Source organism: Kryptolebias marmoratus, linkage group LG12 (assembly GCF_001649575.2).
Source record: "Kryptolebias marmoratus isolate JLee-2015 linkage group LG12, ASM164957v2, whole genome shotgun sequence".
NCBI classification, from domain to species: Eukaryota; Metazoa; Chordata; class Actinopteri; order Cyprinodontiformes; family Rivulidae; genus Kryptolebias; species Kryptolebias marmoratus.
Genome location: NC_051441.1, coordinates 10,423,327 through 10,442,162, shown reverse-complemented (window position 1 = coordinate 10,442,162; position 18,836 = coordinate 10,423,327). Strand labels below are relative to the sequence as shown.

The window sequence follows — 18,836 nt, the reverse complement described above, 5'->3', positions numbered from 1 at the left end:
TACGTCGGTGGTTGTGACGGATCATCCCCCAGGGTCACACTGTTGCCCTGGATCTCGTTGAAGCACTTCTCACAATAGTGATACCTGTCGGCAATAAGGCCATATTTGGGTGAACTGCAGCCAGCACACACAGTAGCAGCACAGGCAAACCGGCGTACAGGTGGTAGAATGCAGAGTGAACGAAGCACACAGCAACAACCAAGGACCGAGCATGGGCAGATAGGCGGATGGACACACATAGGCAGAGGTACAGGTTAGTCACAACTGAAAATAGTCATGATTCAGCCACTCATTCGAACTAAAAAAACAATGACGAAAACATGCTGAAATGCTGTTAAGAGAAAATGATGGTCAACATCAAATTAATTTTTAACACTATGTAAGGGCATGCTAGAAAATGAAAACAAAAAAAAACTTTACAATAACCACTTGTGAACAAAATGCAAGCAAAAAAGGGTGAATGGATGTGATGAGGAGTGATAATGCAAAAACAAATATGCAAGTCTGCAACATACCTATTTTTTATTTCAGGCTAATTTAGAACACACCAACTACACATAGATGCAACCTAAATTATATTATTTACACTTTGTGTCTATTTTCAGTATTTACAATGGTTGCATATTTGGGTCGGGGACCGTGAAAAACCACAGGTGACCCACAACTTCCTGCATCTACCTGAATGCAACTTGTGTAGAAACAGATGAAGCACTGGACTTGCTGCTTACACAGCAGCTTTTATGTGGAGACAGCTGTAAACATTTTAAAATGTAGGTAAATAAAAAAAACTTGCTTTGAAGTTGAGGGCTATACAAGAACTCCTCTAAACTTTAAACAAAGACTTTTTGATCAGTTGAGAAACTTCTCAGTTTTTGGTACTGAATGGATGAAAAAACTAGGCAGTGTTGCAATGGCTGTGTCCTGAAGTGCAGTAGCACATTCACAACAGAAGGGGGTGCTTTGGTGCTAGATTTCTGTTAAAAACTAAATCCATGAAGACAACCCAGGGACTGACCAAAGAAAACGGGCAACGGAGCCTGAAAAACTCTAATAAAGGAAGCATTCTGTAATTAAAGTTGTTAGGACTCTGTGGAGATGTGTGTGTTATCCTAAGCCACGTTTTATCCTCAACCCTTTTGGCGCCTCTATGAAAAATCATATTTTTAACAACAATAATTTATAAGGTTCTAGCATAAAAGTGATAAGAGACAGAGGTACACTGTAAATTAGAGAAATTATGTGTTTGACCTGAAGTTTACATAAAAATAAAACAAATTTCAGTAATTTCCATTTCATGACAAAACTACAACTATGAAGTAAACCTTTTACAAGTTTCTACTTCCATCTGTCCCTACATGTTCAGTTTATCATTTTTTAGTGCATGGAACCTGAATATTTATTGTGCCTCTGTTTGTCCTGCCAGTCGCGCCGCAGCGGTATAAAATCCCTCCCTCACTCTGCTTTCTTAATCACTCCGGATACTTATGAAGGCAATTCCTTGTATTCTTTAGCAAAGATGTAATGTGTAAAAAACCTTCTCTATACTTACTTTCAGTCAATCAAATATACACTCAAACAGATCTGTGCCGCTAATCACCATCACTAATTTAGCACTTATTTTTTGTTTCCTTTCTGTTGTTATCACTCAAATACTTGTGTGTCTGACATCAGTAGAAGTTGTTTGAAACAAAAATAACTGGTATTTTAGAAAATAAAAACATCATTATTCCAATGACATAGCTGTCGCAATTCTGCAACTTTGGCGCCAGAAGGGTTAAGAATGCAACTATGCTCACTTGATTTAGCCTCTCCTCCATTTTAACAGTCAGCATGCACTTTTACCTGTTCTGGTAGCTGTAGTAGGTGCTGTCTCTAGAGATGGTACACAACTGTTTGCCATAGCAGCACAACGTTTGAGGCGAGAACTCATACTGTGGGAAAACCAAACCAACATTAACATTCATGGAACTATGATGAACTAGATTTATAGTCAACAAACATAAATGGTAATTGTGCACTGATGCAATTATTAAAATGCTATAACATAATCTTTAAGGTACAAATCTGCATCTATCCTTGTTACTGCACACACTGCCATCACTTCCAATCTTGTATAGTCTCACCTTCCTGCCGCAGCAGTAGCCGAGACTCTGCATGACTGGATCTATTTCTGCTTCAAATACTTCTGCCAGCTTTGTGCAGTATTTGTAGACGCGGGATGTTTTGCGGTTGTACAGCCAGGCATTGTTGAACATGAGCCAGACATCATCCACATACTGCCACGGCTCCCGGTACTGTCCTGTATCCAGCTTGCGCTTGATGGTGGACAGGTCGATAGGATTTTTCACGATGTCAAAGTAGTCCTGCAGGAAGAGGACAATACAAAACATAACTTACTATTTCTGCAAGTTTTAATATATTGAAATAAATCTGTGCATAGATAACCGAGGAAACCCACAGGGATCCCGAGCAGCATGGGGTCTACAGGTTGTCTGAAGGGCAGGGACTCTGGGTCTTGTCTGTAGAGGGCCTCAAGCGTCGGCATTAGGGCTTGTCTCAGCTCCTCCGGCTTGAAAACTAGATGAAAAAACATGTTTAAGAAACTTAGAATAAATTGTAAAATAAACAAATCATACTAAATACATTTTCTTTCCACTATAATAAATAAACACTAACAAAAAAACAGTTACGAAAAAATATACAAAATGAGGTGTATGGTCAAATCTACGATGACAGAGTATAAAATGTTTTTCAGCACATTTGACAAACGTGTAAAACTTCAGATGGTACATAAAACACTTTGTTAAAAGCTGAAAAACAAATAGTATAAGCATAAAAATTGCAATGAAATACTTTGTCATTTTGCATCCGATATTTTCTCTTAATGTTTTTAATAAAAAAAGCTTTCTAGGGAATTACTACTTTTTTATTTAGGGATTTTCAAAAGTTCCAAAACACTGAAAGTGTTTAAAATTGTCTGTGCCTTTTTGTCCCCCCACATGACTGTAGATAAATGTCTAAAAATAAGATTAATGGTAATACTTTTTCTGCGGTTTTGAGCAGTGGAAGTGCTTGATGTGCTATTGGCCCCGCTGTCCTCCTCTTCTTTGGGTTCTGCCTTCACCTCTGGCTTCTTCTCCTCAGTTTCCATTTTTTCCTGCTTTGGTTCAGCTGCATCTGGATCCTCCTTTTTTACCAGAACTGGTTTTGTTTCATCATCCTGCTGTAAAAAAAAAAACAAACTGTTAATAAACAAGCAATAAAAAGTCAAAATTTACTTTTCATGAAATGTAATCAAAACTGATTGGTGGTGGCTGACTAAGTTTTGCAGTAGTACTCAATGGTTCAAACAGCAAATGCTTTCTTGTCTCATCTCCCAACAAACACTGAGTGCTTTAAATAACTTGCATACCTCCATTTTTACATCATTTTGCTTCTTCCCAGAGTTGCTGTCATCATCTTCCTTTTTTACTTCAGATTTAATTTCAATGCCACTCATGTCAGGTAGGGCCTGCTGGGAGCTCAGCTCAGCCACAGATCCTGGTGTAGGCACTCTGTTATCTATACCTGCTCCTGCCTGTGACAACTGGAGTCAAAGAGACACACTGATCACAATCCTGATCATCCCAATGAATAAAATTAAACTTTTATCAATACAAAAATAGCTTAAAGACCAGTTTGGTGCTTTATTGTAAAATCACAAAAGAATAAGCTCGTTTTTAGCATTCAGGACAGACAAGTGTCTCACCGGTGTGGCGGGATGCTGTGCCTGCACTGAGGTGGGCTGCTGCATCTGGCTGGAGGGTTCAGAATGGGGCTGCAGGGGTGTCAGCGGCTGGGAGGGGTCAGGCGGGGTGCTCATAGCTGCGGGGGGACGAGGGATGCTACTAGGCATGTGTGTTGGGGTGGAGGAGGGTCCGGCTGTGGAGCTGGGAGTAGAGGGCTGAGGTGGCACCTGGGCCTGCATGAGAGCGTGTTGCTGCTGCTGCTGCTGGCTAACATTGGGTGGGGGAGTACTACGCAGTGTGGGCTGGGCTGGAGGGCCAGAGGGCAGCTGGGAGCCCAGTGCATTCAGAGGGAGGTTAGAGTTTTGTGTTTGCTGGAACAAAGTGGGGCATACTATTAGTGTACTAATACTGACATTTTATAGACCAGACTACACACTGAAACACAAAAGGCCACATTTACACTCACACAAAAAAGAAAAAAAAAGACTTGAAGCAGACAGCTTCTCCGAACAGTTCATATTCTCACCTGTGCTACAGGAGCCTGTGACATGATGTGTCCCAAGCCCATATTCACATTCATTGCTCCACCAGCAGCACCAGGAAACTGGCCCTGTGGCAGGAATTGGCCTTGGTTGGCTGGTTGAGACACGTTACTAGTGTGAGTACCCAACATTCCTGGAGTTTGTGGCATCCTTGATGGGGACATACCCATCTGGAAAGTGGCAAAAAAGGAGCAAACAAATTAGTACAACAATAAGTACAAAGTTCTAAAAGCCTGTCCTGTATATAAATTCCACTTATAACAAATACAGATCATTTATGTGCTTCCAATATTGTAGTATTCTGAACAATAAGTGGAGTAACTTTTTAACATAAAGGCAGAACAAAAAAGGGAAAATCATGGTGACAATATACAGTCCAGGAAGGCATTAGGTGACTAAAAGATGACGCCATAATTGTTTTTAAAACATATATTAAATGTGAAGAAATCTGAGTTTTAGGACCAAAAAACGCTACAATGCTACAGCACACGTCAGATAAATATTGGCCACCACTATCTGTGGATGTTAGACTGTTTACAGATGGGCTAATGGCAATTAACAAAAAGGATAACACTAATACCAATATCATACTGATACGTTTCTTATTCCTAATAGGACTAGTCAAATCAGAGAAGTATTTTCCTGAAAGTAAGCTGAAGAGAAACCTTTCATATTATATAACCCTTGGCTAATAAGGTGATGCAAAATAGTGCCAATAAACCTTTTCCTTAATCACAGGTCTTAAACTTGGAAAAGTTGTAAAATCATGATTTTTCCAACAAGTAATCCCTGAAGGCAAAGGGTAAAAAGCTCTAAAACTTAGAGGGGAGCTGGGGGGAGAATCTCACTGTTGGAACAGGGTTCATGTTGATCTGCGGTGGATGGCTCATCGGGGAAGGAGCCCTGGCTCCCATGGGTGCCTGAGGCATTTGCGCATTCTGCATTGCTATTGGGTTAAACTGGTTGATTCCTGTGGGAATAAATTTACATACAATTACATACCTGTTTAAGGGAGTTAATGTAATTTAATATTCCATGTCTTAGTAAGCTGGTGGAGGCATTTAACCAGCTGGTTTAAACAGAACATCTCAGAGTAGTTTAACAATCCAGTATTCACAGAAAATCTGCCTTATGTATGAAATATTTCCAGTTTTTTGTTAGATATTTGAAAGTAAACCCATCAGCTAATTTATTTCTTACAAAAGAAGGAAAAGTTGTTGTGTTCTTCTTGGAATACTAGTGCTAAAATAAACAAACGCATACCTTGGTCCACCTGCATACGGTTCATTATCTGATTTGGTATGTTGGGCATTGGTGCAGGTCCATCTGCAAGAAGTCAAGACAGTGCCATGTTATTTTAAAGGTTTCAGAATTTTAAAATATAAAAAAAATAATATGAGTTCTTCTATCAACCTGAGTTTAAGGAATTTAGTTACTAACTTTGAGGTCTAACAGGCTGTCCTGGGCCCATGGGGTTTGGCTGAACCATTACAGGCTGCTGAGGTCCACCTGGGCCCACTATGCCAGGCTGTTTCTCCTGCCGAGAGCGCCTCTTCTCTTCTAGCTCCTTCTGAATTTTGTAAATCTTTTCTGCCAGGAAATGGTAGTACTCATCCTATTGAGAAAGTAAAACAAAAAACAAAATGAAGACAAAAAGCCATGAAGAGATTGTGGTAAGAATACGTTTCAGGCACTAATTCACGCTGAGGTCGTCTGTTGTCTCATCACTATGAGAGAGCCTTGACATCAAAAACATTTGCAAAAGAATGTCCTATTTGGAAAGCTGTGATAATTAAAACCAGGAATGAGCTTAATTTTTTATTACCCTGCTGTTTGCTGACTCATACATGTCACCCTCCACTTTGCGTGCATATGCCACCAGGTTCTCCATTCGCCTGTCCTTCAGTGCTGCAGGATCTGGGGTGGGGAATATGGCTTGTACTCTGGAAGAAAAAAAAAATACTTGCAGTACCCTGACACAACCTAGGTATTTACAGATGAATCAGCCTAACTGGACTTACAGTTTGTGCACCAGGTGAGTGCGCAGGTCCTGAGTGACATGTTCATGCCAGGCCTTCCTTATGCCTGAAGCAGAAAGAGGGGTGGCAGTGGGCAGGTTTCCCATTCCTCCAACTACTGACCCATCTGGCATTAGCTGACTGCAGGACAAAGTTTAATGACAGTTTTTAATTTGCATCAAAAGAAAATATAGTTATCTCAAAAACAGACTGAGACCACCAGCTTTCATAAATTGGAAGAGAATTTTTTTTCTAATATAAATGATTACTTCTTTACAAAAAGTAAAAGTAACAGAGATGATGAAAAGGCTCACTTGTTAAGTGTGGAGGGCAGAGAAGAGTCCGAGTGACACCCGGTCTGGTCTGAGGAAGAGGTACCCATTCCACCTCTCATCTGGTTCATCTGATTAGTGCCTATAAAATACACAGTATTTACAACTGTCTGCATACATGGTATAGTGATATTTTTTCGTGACACTTGCTCCAAAACTAAACCAATAGTCATAAAATCTTTTTTATTCCACACCTAGCGAATTCATGTTTCGGAGCTGTTGGTGCCCCTGGGAGTTTTGCTGAGCCGGACCCTGACCCTGGACCTGAGCAGGGGACTGATTCCCATACGGGAGGCCCAGGGCTGCATAGGCCCTCTGCATGGAGCTGGGGTCAAAGTGTGAGGCGGCACTGTTGATGGTTGTGGCACTTGGCTGGCCGGGTCCAACTGTGTTGATGGCATTCTGAAGGCCAGTCCCAGGTGAACCCAACATTGCTGAAAAGGACAAGATGAGAAAATAATAAGAAGTCTGGCAAAATTACATTAATCAATGGTTAAAAAAAAATGTTATCATGGAAGACAGAAAAGTTGCTTCTTGTGCCTCTGTTTGCTCTCTAATGTCTAAACATCTGTTACTGTAAATAATAAAATCTGAACATTCATGTAAAAAAAAAACAGTCAGTCAGCGTCTTCTTGGGCCTCTGAAAACACTGTGCTGCTCCCTGCTGCTGTGTTGACTGCTGACTGAGAGCACGCTGCCTCTGTGGGGGATTTAAATCTGTCATAGCACCTTTTAACCAATTAGAGAGCTTGCTGTCCCAAAACCCTGCCCCCACTAATAGCAGAGACACAGAGCCCCTCCCCTGGGTGTCACATTACAGGCCCAACCCTTCTACAGGAATCCTCTCAATGTCTGAGCTGAGAGCCAGCAAGCCAGCACAGAGATGTAGCACGAAAATACAACCTGCAGGTGGCACCACTTTATATTACACACACTTCCTTGAGGCTTGCCAATTTGATGACTGCCTTGGACAGTTTACATGATTTCAACAATCCAAGGAGATGTTAAACATCCATTATATATATATATATATATATATATATATATATATATATATATATATATATATATATAATATATATATTATATATATATCCATATATATATAATATATATATATATAATTACCTCATAAGTTAAACCATATGTCTTTCTTGTAAAATTTATGAATAAATAAGATGAGCAGGGCTGCTGGCGTTACTCACGCTGCTGATTTCTCTTGTCACTCGCGTTTTTCAACGGTAAGCAAACCGGACAGTCGTGCCGCGTACAGTTCTTCCAGTGCGAGATGATCTGTCTGGATGATGCACAGTGAGCCACTGGAAAAAAAAATAATAAAAAGGCAAACAAAAACAGAGTGAGGAGTGTTAATAAATCCAGTAGCAACCATTACTTCACAATATAAATATGGGATAAAGTCGAAGATGAACTCAAACATGACAGTGTCAACAAGTGAAATGGGTATGGACTTTATCAATTAAAAGTTGGAATGTAAAATACAATAAAAAGCTATATAAAAACAATTAATACACATGCTGTAAAGCCATAAATCTACCTGTTAATTTAAATCAAGTGCAGATACAGTATAAATATCAAAGTCCAAAGTTCAGAAACATTTTGTGACTTTCTTTCTACCCACAGTTGCTTGACGGAAGTTGCTATCAAACAGTTGAAATCCCTAAAAGTGGTGGAGTTTATGATATATTTTGATAACAACAAACAGTGGTGGCATCAACAATTAATGCCAAAGTTTTAATCAAAAATCTCGCACAATACTTAGTGCTTGAAGTATGTGTTAGGGATGACTCTCAGCTACTACCACACCAAATTTACATCAATAGCTGTAAAACGGTAGATCAGCTGAGGCAGCCATCTCATAGATGAGGCTGCCATGAGTTGTAGATGTAAAGCCAGTGATTACATAGTGAGAGGAAGTGGGTAGTCCAATTTTTTTACCATCAATTTTCGCTTTGATTTTAACTTTTAAAAAGTTATCTTAAATTTCAAACATAAGATAATAATCCTCTAACAGTATTTTTACTTGTGATTTATATTGTAACCAAAAAAAACTGATAGTTTTAAATTTATACTCACCCTGGCAGGACTTGCCAGCCTGGCAGTGGGTCATGTGGTTGAGTACGTTCTTCATGGTGCGGCAGTGAGGCAGAGTACAGGCCCTAACCTCTCCGTTCGCCTGCTCCCGCCGCTGGCACTTGTGTGCGTGGAGCAGCAGGACCAGCTGCTGCTGAATGAGTTTTCGCTTTTCAGGGTCGGCTGTTGGCCCTCCTGACACACCACCGACTCCAGGGGCCATGCCCATTGATGCTACCTGCTGCTGCATCTGGGACTGCAAGGGTGTACACAATGCATATGTTATGTGAAAATCAAAATATGACCTGTAACTTCTTTCACACTTTTAAGGTTGTAAATAAAAAAGAAACCATTGAATATTATAATATAAACCTCACACCTTCCCTAAGCCAAATTAAAGTACTTTTTAACTGCTGTCAAAGTAAAACTTCAAGCTTTTCCAGCACCTTAACATTGGTATAAATATGGTCTTAAATACTGTATATGTATCCAAAATGATTACATTTCTTCATCATAATGATTCAAATGGTAATTTGCTATAAAGAATCAAAACAGTTGGTAAACAGCTACAAAAGGGTGAGAAATAAAAAGCAAAACACCAAATTTTAAATTTTTTTAAACATAAACTTTACACTTTACATAATTTGTAAGGGTTCAAATAAATTAAAATTCAATCTTCACAAGAACTGTATGTGGACATTGGATTGAATTGGTGAAAAGCATTAGCACTTTTTTACATTTCTATCAATGAACATGTCAACTCAACACTGAAGATGATTACAAGTCTTACAGTGCTAGTTCGCTTTTATCAGTGGGTTTGTTTTTCATTCCTTTAAAAATAAATACATATAAATACTGCTACATTGCATTCAAAACATTTAAATGCCATCTTATCTTTATCTCATACAAAAAAGTTTCAAGATTTTATTGAATGACTGTTGTTCTATTAACTATAATTGAAGGAATTTCTTGATTTTAAGGATTAATCTCAATGTAATATAAAGGAAGATGACGTGATATGACATATTTAGGGTTTACCCTACACAAAAATTGGCCTATAAAATTGCGTTTTATGATGTGGACATCAGAAATAAAAGTAGAGATTTACCATATTTGGCACATTCCCAGGTCCTTTTAACTCTGTAGGGAACGGGGGCAAGTTGTTGGAAAGAGGTGTCTTGTTCTGAAGTTGTTGGGCATTGACCCCTGCTGTTCCCATCTGCTGCACCCCAGCCGGACCATACTGTTGGCCAAATGGAGCTCCTGACATTGTCATCTACAGAAAGCACATAGAATAGAGGGTGGTTAAGGGATGAATCTTTGTCTGAATCCACATACAACAGTTTCTGACTTATATGGGCCTAAACTTTCCATTGGTACCGACCATTGGAGGTGCCAGCAATCTTTGCTCTGTGAACACACAGAACTTAACATGACCATGGGTACTTGGGATTTCTACATCTATCACCATTGTCTACTTTTGTAGCTTGTCAACCAACATAATGTTCTTGTGCAAATGTATTTGAATTGGCCTCTAGAGTTGTCTTCCACATTCTCACATAGTTCTTCTCGAAGGCTCTTAGTGTCCCGTTGACGCACAGTTTCAAGTACTCCAGGATCCGTGTATGGCATTAAGTCATAGGCTTTGCGTAGTAAATCCAGGCAGTGCACAGGTTTGTGTGTCTCGTCTTATAGTTTCAAGCTACAGTTCTGACATTGGTTCTGGTGTTGGTGCCAATCTTGCCTTGCTGAGGTTTTGACACATTTGCTTCTTCATCTTAGCTGCTATGATATCTGATATGAGCTTCCATGTTGTACAGAGACAGGTGATTGGATGGGATTACCCCATTTCTCATCAAAATGTCCTGGTTCCCCAACATCAGACTCAGATCTTGTTAATGTAGGTGGCGTCAGAGCCAGCATGGCTTCATTTCTGTCTCTCACTCATTATGCAGCCAAGGTTGCTCGAAGGTTGGCAGAACCAAGATTCAAAACCATAAAACCCCTAATATTATCGCACCAAAGTTGTGTCTAACCTCCCATTATTTATCTATCTATACACACACACACACACATATACATACATACATATACATACACACACACACACATATACACGCACACACATTTTACAGAACTGTCCGACCTTTCTAAAGTACTTAGTAGTAACAGTTTAATATGGATAAAAAAATACTATTTCTAGTAATTTGCTTGCAAAAATTAAAAAGCTGCTATGACAAAGAGCTCAAAACTCAAAACCTAGGTTACATCAAACAAATCTTGAAGGTGAAATCTAAAAACAGCCCAAATTTACAAAAAAAGCAATATTTGAAATTATTATAATTTTAAGTGATCTATCCCTCATTGTTCTTGTAAGAATCTATCTGTTGACCATTTCTGACATTCTCTGTTGTGGCTTAAATGGCAGCCTGATAAAGCAAGCACTGCCCAGCAAAGAGCAAAACAGTACGTGACACACGCAGAGAAAGATCAGCTTGCACAACAAATGAGTACTGCACTGCTGCCTGCCCCTCCCCCCACCTGCACAAAAACCCACAGATGCTTGACTGCCTCTCATTCACACATTCAACCTCTTAACGTATAGGTTCTCCCACTTAATGAACTGCGTTTAACACAGAGGAGAGTCAATAGGTGAGAGGATGCTAATGCTACAACTGAAAGTCTCTAATGTTTCCTGTCCTATCGGAATGTTAACATTTTCCAAAGTACTGCTAAAAAATTCTTATAAAGGTTAAGAAGATACTGCATCTATTTAAACATGTCAATATTTTGAGAAGTGTTTATAACAGTCTGTTTGGCAAACTTCACATTAAATGCTCTAATTTTAAAATGTTTCCTTTAACCAAAGGGCCTTTAAATGACTTAGAATAAACCATGTATTAATTTTTAAGGGCTACACCCATAACCAAACAGTTCCATTGCCCCCCCCCCCCCAAAAACTAATAATTTTTTTTTAAAAACGCAATTAAAAATCATGTGTAGGATGGGGCATCATTTGAATCTGATCAATTTCAGTTCCAATTCTGATTGTTTTAAGAAGCAATATATGCTGTAACCTTTCTGTGGCACTCAATTTGCTGCACTGACATGTTTCCCTTAGATGCAATGGTGAACGGACTAGCACATTGTGGAGTCTGGTCAACTGCCTGGCGAACGGTAGCTGGATATTTGCATTTAAGCTGACCCACCACTTTAAGTCAACCATGAACCCGGAGACGTTAAACCATGTTGGTTGTGTACCTTCCTTTGCACAATATAATCTTTGCAAGTGTTGCAATGAGCTGACTGGTCATTTCTTTAATTAAGGTTAGGCCACACTTTTGATCACCGTCACACTTTGTCCATGGATGTCCATGGTTCTTGCAGATTCTTCTTTGCTGGTGTTCGGCGGCTTCTTCTTGCAGTCAGTGGACTAGGTATTGAAGCTAGGAATGGAAATTTTAAAATTTGAACAATTCCGAGAGAATCAGAATGTTACATCCAGTTCCAATGGATTCTCGAGACTTGATGCCCAACACTAGTTACATGGTATGTTTTAGATTTACTCCCTTCTAATGTTTTCTTTACTGTTTACCATTATGAAGCCAAAGAGGAGCATTCAGGTCTCTCTGTCATGTGAAACCCTACAAACTGAAACCAAGTGACCAGATTGCATAATTTGTAAATAACTATTAATTATAAAAACAAATGTATCAAATTACAGTCAGCCATTAAAGTGCATACGTCTATACAGGAAAGGAGGGGCTTGTTTTATGTGGTGACGTCTGTTACAATAATGTTAGTGAGAACAAGTCTGTTGGTTTAATCTTGGCTTCCTGTCAAACCACAAAGCCCTGCATCTTTCAGACAAGAAAAGAAACAATTTCTCACATTGAGCACTTCAAAGTCTTCGAAAATAAAGATATTCAGAGACAAATTCAACCAGCAGCACAATACATAAACCACGTCTCATTCACAAAGGTATCTGTGCTACAGAACCATAGCTAAACTTTACCGCTTTGTCACATTTTTATTGCTCAATCTCGTTTTTGGATTATTAAAATGCAAAAATGCATGATTTGCTTTGAAACACTCCAAGAGCAAAGTAAGACCCACAGACAACTAAAAATAGCCTATAATACTACTTAAATTAAATCAATTTCTAAAAAAACTGGATCACAGAGAATAACAAAAGCATGGTCTACATTTTATACAAAAACACATCAAAGTCAGTTATGCTTCCTGTCAAAACTGTGAATAAGCTATAATAGAATACAATTATATTAATAATACACTTATTGCTCTGCTAGTTTACAGCAATTGGACAATTTTTAAGCTTTATTTTTCAGTTTGAGCGCTGAAGTAATCCAACCAGAGAGTTTTAGTAGTTTCTCAACTTGAGGGGTTCGCATGTTCTGAGCAGCTGCACCTCGAATGTGGACTGAACTCACCTTATTTTACATTATATTGACTATGGTGAGTCTTTTAAAAAGAAGCTAAAGATTTTTTTATTCACATGAGGCTGCAGTTAAAAAAAGAAAGTTATGACAATTTGCTTTTTTGTAACAATCTTTTAATGTCTATTATTTATTGTATTGCTTTGTATTTGATTGTAAAGCACTTTGTGATTTTTGATTTGATTTTTTCTGAGAAAGGTGTATAAATGAATTTTACTTATTTAGAAGGTTACAATGGTGGCAAGTTTAAGGAGCTATAATCTGCTTAATAAAGGAGATGTAATGTCTGTAAAAATACCTCTGTACAGAAAATCAATGCTATTTAGTTTTACATTTCCAATGACAGAGAGATACGACCTAGAGTCGTTAAAATAACTGAACACCTAGATATCAAGTTACACTTTCACATTTTTTTTAACTTTTGACTCTGTTGTTGACTATTTGCTATGCAAATATTTAATGACACCTTTTCTTAGAAAAGTTATTATTTTATTTGAGTTACTAGCTCCTACAAAGTTGCTTCTGAAGTTGCCTGGTTTGTCAATAGACTTTCAGCTGCATCTGCTTAAATTGGGCCAATTACCTAAGCAGACAATTTTAACAAGTAGAACTTGCAACAGACTAAACCACAGTCTTCAGTGAGCGCAGAAGCTCAACAGCTGATAAAAATGAGTGGAATATGCAAATGTAAATAAATGTGACCTTAAATATAAGTGTGAAAACATACATGGATAAATATGGCTGTAAAGTCAACCTCCTCTAAATAAATTTTATAACAAGACTGAGTCTGATAAATAAAAATTGAAAACTTAGTTACTATTTTTTGTTTGTTTGTTTGTGTAGTTCAGACATACAGAAGTGAAATCAGTCTGCTGATGGTGATTATGCAAATACAAAACTAGCCAACATTTATGTGAACCACTAGCACACTGGCATTTAAGCATGTGGTAGGATTTCAATTGTTAAACTGTTAATAATAACTTTGTACTTGGATGAGTCAACCACTCTTTTGTATGATTGATGAGTATAATTTTGAACCTCACCTTGTTCATGTTTCCAGCTTGCTGGGCATTCAAAACGTGCTGTCCACCCATCGATGGCCCTCCTTGGGTAAGAGTCTCTGCCAGCACACTGCCTCCAACTCCAGGTCCAGCACCTACTTGAGGCCCCTGCATGCCTTGGCCCTGGTACTGCATGCCAGGACCAGGCCTTCCGCGTCCTGCTGGTCCCATAGCTCCATTCATGACCTGTCCTGCTTGGCCCATAACACCATGGCCCTGCCCACTGTTCAACATTGGGTTATAGCCTATACCCACGCCTCCATTCCCTTGTCCAGTGGAAGCACCTCCTTTCTGGCCCTGGGGAGACTGGTGATTGGGGGAACCCTGGCCAAGAGGTCCTTTACCCAGTACGGCACTGAGCTGGGATCCCACCGTGCCCCCTTGTTGCGGGTTGGTAGAGTTGAGACCACCTCCTAGAAGAGAGGAGCTTCCCGGTTGCAGGAGCTCAGACAGTTGTTTGTGTTTGGCAGCAGCATCAGCACCAACTGAGTTAAGACCAGGCACCCCTGCACCTGGACCACTATTGGAGGACAGTCCCATTCCCAAATCTCCATTAGGGATGAGCTCATCAGGAAGGTCATTTTCCAGGTCAAACAGAGACACAAAATCTAGAACAAGAGAGGAGAAAATAAGAATTAATGTCATTATCACACAACACACTTCAGTTTGTTTTTTAAGAAAAAAAAATAAAAACATCACCAATTAAAAGGAACCAATTCACTACACTGAAAAGCATTTATCGATAGTATCTATCAAATTATTCTGATTAGATTATTTTCTTAAATTATTTCTCAAGTTATTCAAATGGGTTTTGAAACACATGGACAAAACAAAAAGCTTTTGGTTAAAATGCTCCCTGGGTTTATGCCATACTGTAATAATATTTATAATAAAAATAAATAAATAAAAACTAAGAAAGCAGCCAGTAACGTTTCTGTTGTTTATTTTTTTAATAAATGTCAAATATTCTCATGTTGTTATGTTTTGCAATATTAAAGGGCAGACTTTATATTTGTACTAATAAATTATTGGAAATGGACAAACTTATGTGGCACAATGGTTTTTTTTCAAACTGGAAGATTGACGGTTTGTTCCTCAGAGCGACTGTGTTGAAAAAGCCTTGGAAAAGTCCCTTTACCCCATACCTTGGCCCCTATGCAGTATGCTAACATGTGTGCAATTACAAAGAAAAAAGGAGAAGCTAATATATAAAGTTCAAACAAATAATTGTATAATTGTTAAAACAAAACTGCTGAATAACTTTGTAGAACCCTGATATAGTTAAAAAAAACACTATCATTTGAAAATAAAACAAAACTGGTGAACATTTGTGATTAAAAGAACCACTTTCCACTTTCAGACACTGCTTATAAATATGACTGACAGTAAAGTAAAATGTGTATACTCAAAAAATGTTTATAATAGAGTTCTTAAACTTCAGTGCAAAACAAAGTCTTGTCTTCTAGTTTTAAAATATAACTTTGCACAGCAGAGCTGGTTTCAGACACTGTCCTTCCTCTCACTAACAGCTGAATATATGAATAGTAGTCGATGTTTTCAAAACTTGAACTTCGTTTTTTGATGGTCAGAGCAGGAATAATTATACAGTTCTGGACTCCAATCATTTAGAAATTCAACAATAAAAAATAGGCAACAAAAGTCACAGTGTTTTTGGCAACAAAAAAATAAAACTAGAAGAATAGGTGCAACATGGATATACATCTAAAAAAATATTTCTTCATTTGACGACCAATCTAACATTTTTTTAAAGTAACAGTCAATCTGTCATCTTTACAACAACACTAAGTAGGTGGTCATCCACTTGTGTCTAGTTGGGAAGAAGTAAATATCAATCTGGCCTCTTTTTTTTTACTGTTTTCACCCCTTTAAATTGTTATGTAGTGGTATCGGTATCAGCAGGTAACTCAGTTTTGAAGATTCAAGTATCCACTTCTTCCAGGATGAAACCCTTTTATGTTTAAGATCTTGCAAATTAGTTTCATTGTGTATTTTATGTTCCACTCTTAGTGTGGCCTGACATTTGACCACAAACTTTTACCACATTTGTGAGGTGTGGCAGCATGCCACAAACTATGTAGAGACAGATGAAACTTCAGAAAGTCTGTAGGCAGAATTTTAAAAGCGGGAATTAATAAATTAGGATGCAGAACATAATTCTGTACATCAAACCATTTTGATAAGAAGCTGCCATGGAAGTGGCTCTCAAAGCCAACAAAGTAAAACTAAAACTGACATTTTTCTTTCTTAAATGCATTACAAATAAATTCAGTTTTAACAATTTAGCCTCAACAAAGTTATTTATTTCAAAGAGAGAGTTTAATATTAAAGAATTGATGTATTTGCTCTGCATAAAAAACAATTACACTACTTAATTCTGTGAAATTGTCCTTTAAAAAGTTTACAAATAATACGTCAATGCCAAGATCCTTCATGTAAGGAACAACCAACCCCACCCATACACACCCCTAGATCTTCCATATGATTGGGGCCACTAATTTATTAATGAAGACAAATCCAACTGGTTTCTCGAATGATATATGGTGGCAGTTAATAGGAGCTTAAACATCACAGTCTCTACTTCAAAGGAAAATACACACAATGTCATACTAATGAGCCAAAAAGCTTGCTCAGGGAAAGCACGAACCTTTAGCTTGGTGACTTCTTTAAAAAGAGCTCATATATGGTCTAAATTTATACAAGGATACTATTTCAAAGTATCTGCAATTGACAAGCCAAGTACTGACGAAAATATGCATATACCAGGGAATCTCAATCATTGGAGTCAAACCAAAAAATTTTAGACATACTATTCTTGCCTAATGAAAACAGTGGTACTTATTAATTCACAAAAACTCTCCAGCATTACATTAAAATCTTCAAACACACCATTTTGCCAAAAAAACAACAGATTTGTGCTGTCTTAGCAGCACAATTCTAATGTCACATTCAACTATATTTAAAAAAAATCACTTTCATAAAGAAATTATTTTGTTGTGGCATGAATATGCTGGTGTAGATTCTCAGTCATCCAGGCCATGGTAAATTCAAAAAAAGTTAAAAAACAAAAACAACTGGACTTCTATTCTGTAGCTGAAGACGTTTCGCTTCTCATCCGAGGAGCTTTCTCAATTCAGAAATAGAGAGTGTGGAGTTGAGCTTTTAAAGCTGAGATGTGATGTAAGCTGGATTGCTTGCAAATTGTTCCTGTAGTCAGCAAGCTTCCTTGACATCTTCTCAAACTCCCGCACTACTCCTAGGGTGTCCTTCCCAAAGTGTGTGGCAATATGCTGGTGTTGTGGCATGAAGTATCAGAACACTGTGGACAAAGTTTTGCAGCCAATTCTGTGCATAATATTAGCTTAATTTCAACCACCACAAACAAGCTTGTTCTTGTCAATGACCCTTTGCATCTCCACAAAAGGATAATAGAAACAAAAATTTGAATAACTGTGAAGGTCTTCTAAAAGCCAGTATTTCCAGTAATGAGAACAAATTTCTACATGAATGGTCTCCTGTTGTTTAGTGCATGAATGAAAAAATTTCTGCTGACACACTCTGAACCCAATTCTTCAAAATTTATGTGTAAAATTATTTAAAATTGATAGCTGTTTACACCACCTTGCAATTTACCCCACAAAATACAGAACAAGATTATCTCCACTCCCAAACTACTAGAAATTGTATTAACTGCCAAACTCAACCACTAGTTTCTTTGACTTCTAATAATTATTGTCTAGCTGTTTTTTTGTTTTGTTTTCTTTTCTTTTCTTTAACGTCCTGTGTGTTAATACCACTGTTATTTCATTAATGATGTGAAAATGGGTTCCTAGTAAACAAAGTTTTTGAAAAGATAAGTAAATAAATTTCCTTCTTTTGGCTGCTCCCTTCTGCAGGCGTTGCCATAGAACTTGCATGAAAGATTCGGCAACTATTTTACGCCGGATGCCCTTCCTGACGCCACCTGGGCCTGAACCTGAGGCCACAGGGTCACAAGACCTCAACACTGACCACCAAACTGTCATAGCCCCCCGGAGCAGACAAAGTTATTAAATAAAGAATTTTTTCCTTTGACCAATACAATGTAATTTGGTTTACGAGGTAAAACTCTTAAACTTTAAAAAAAAATCCTAAAAGGATTTGTACTTGGACAAACATATTATATTCATATTCAGTGTTACATAGATTTTAGCCCATATTAAAATGTTTTCTTTCATATGAACACTAATGAAAACATTTTTAAACATTTAAAGTGATGGACTGTGCAAGTTGAATCCCACAGAATTGATTCACAGTGCATTTGTAAAACTTTCCTCAATATTTTATAAGAACAGGGATGACTTTAAAATGCACAAAATTAGTTGCCCAATAAATGTATTTAAAAATGATAACCTTCACCCTGACTTATAAACGAAAAAAAAACCCCACTACAACTCAAATAAATGGACAAAAACATATTCAAGAAGTTATACAATCAGAGAAAAACGGAAAAAAAAGGCATCTCATCATTTCTAGTAGATTAAAAGTAAGATTTCAATAAATTAAATTACTCAAAGCATCATCTTTAAATGTGATGTACTTGACACAGA

General features: G+C 37.9%; 1 protein-coding gene across 3 annotated transcripts in view; it reads right to left on the bottom strand.

The window, feature by feature from the left end:
- Positions 1-18,836, bottom strand: part of crebbpb (CREB binding protein b) — a 32,582-nt gene that overhangs the window by 8,491 nt on the left and 5,255 nt on the right. For 2 of the 3 annotated variants that reach the window (XM_037978608.1, XM_037978607.1), the window contains 19 exons: positions 14,212-14,837; positions 9,820-9,987; positions 8,715-8,967; positions 7,826-7,939; positions 6,815-7,054; positions 6,603-6,702; positions 6,292-6,429; positions 6,096-6,213; positions 5,711-5,885; positions 5,534-5,596; positions 5,119-5,240; positions 4,255-4,440; positions 3,749-4,099; positions 3,413-3,586; positions 3,043-3,223; positions 2,459-2,577; positions 2,124-2,363; positions 1,843-1,931; positions 4-114 (listed from right to left, as the gene is read on the bottom strand). In XM_037978608.1, coding sequence (XP_037834536.1) covers positions 4-114; positions 1,843-1,931; positions 2,124-2,363; positions 2,459-2,577; positions 3,043-3,223; positions 3,413-3,586; positions 3,749-4,099; positions 4,255-4,440; positions 5,119-5,240; positions 5,534-5,596; positions 5,711-5,885; positions 6,096-6,213; positions 6,292-6,429; positions 6,603-6,702; positions 6,815-7,054; positions 7,826-7,939; positions 8,715-8,967; positions 9,820-9,987; positions 14,212-14,837 — 3,568 coding nt within the window. The remainder of the gene's footprint in view (positions 1-3; positions 115-1,842; positions 1,932-2,123; positions 2,364-2,458; positions 2,578-3,042; positions 3,224-3,412; positions 3,587-3,748; positions 4,100-4,254; positions 4,441-5,118; positions 5,241-5,533; positions 5,597-5,710; positions 5,886-6,095; positions 6,214-6,291; positions 6,430-6,602; positions 6,703-6,814; positions 7,055-7,825; positions 7,940-8,714; positions 8,968-9,819; positions 9,988-14,211; positions 14,838-18,836) is intronic. The other variant, XM_017435940.3, reaches the window with a different exon arrangement.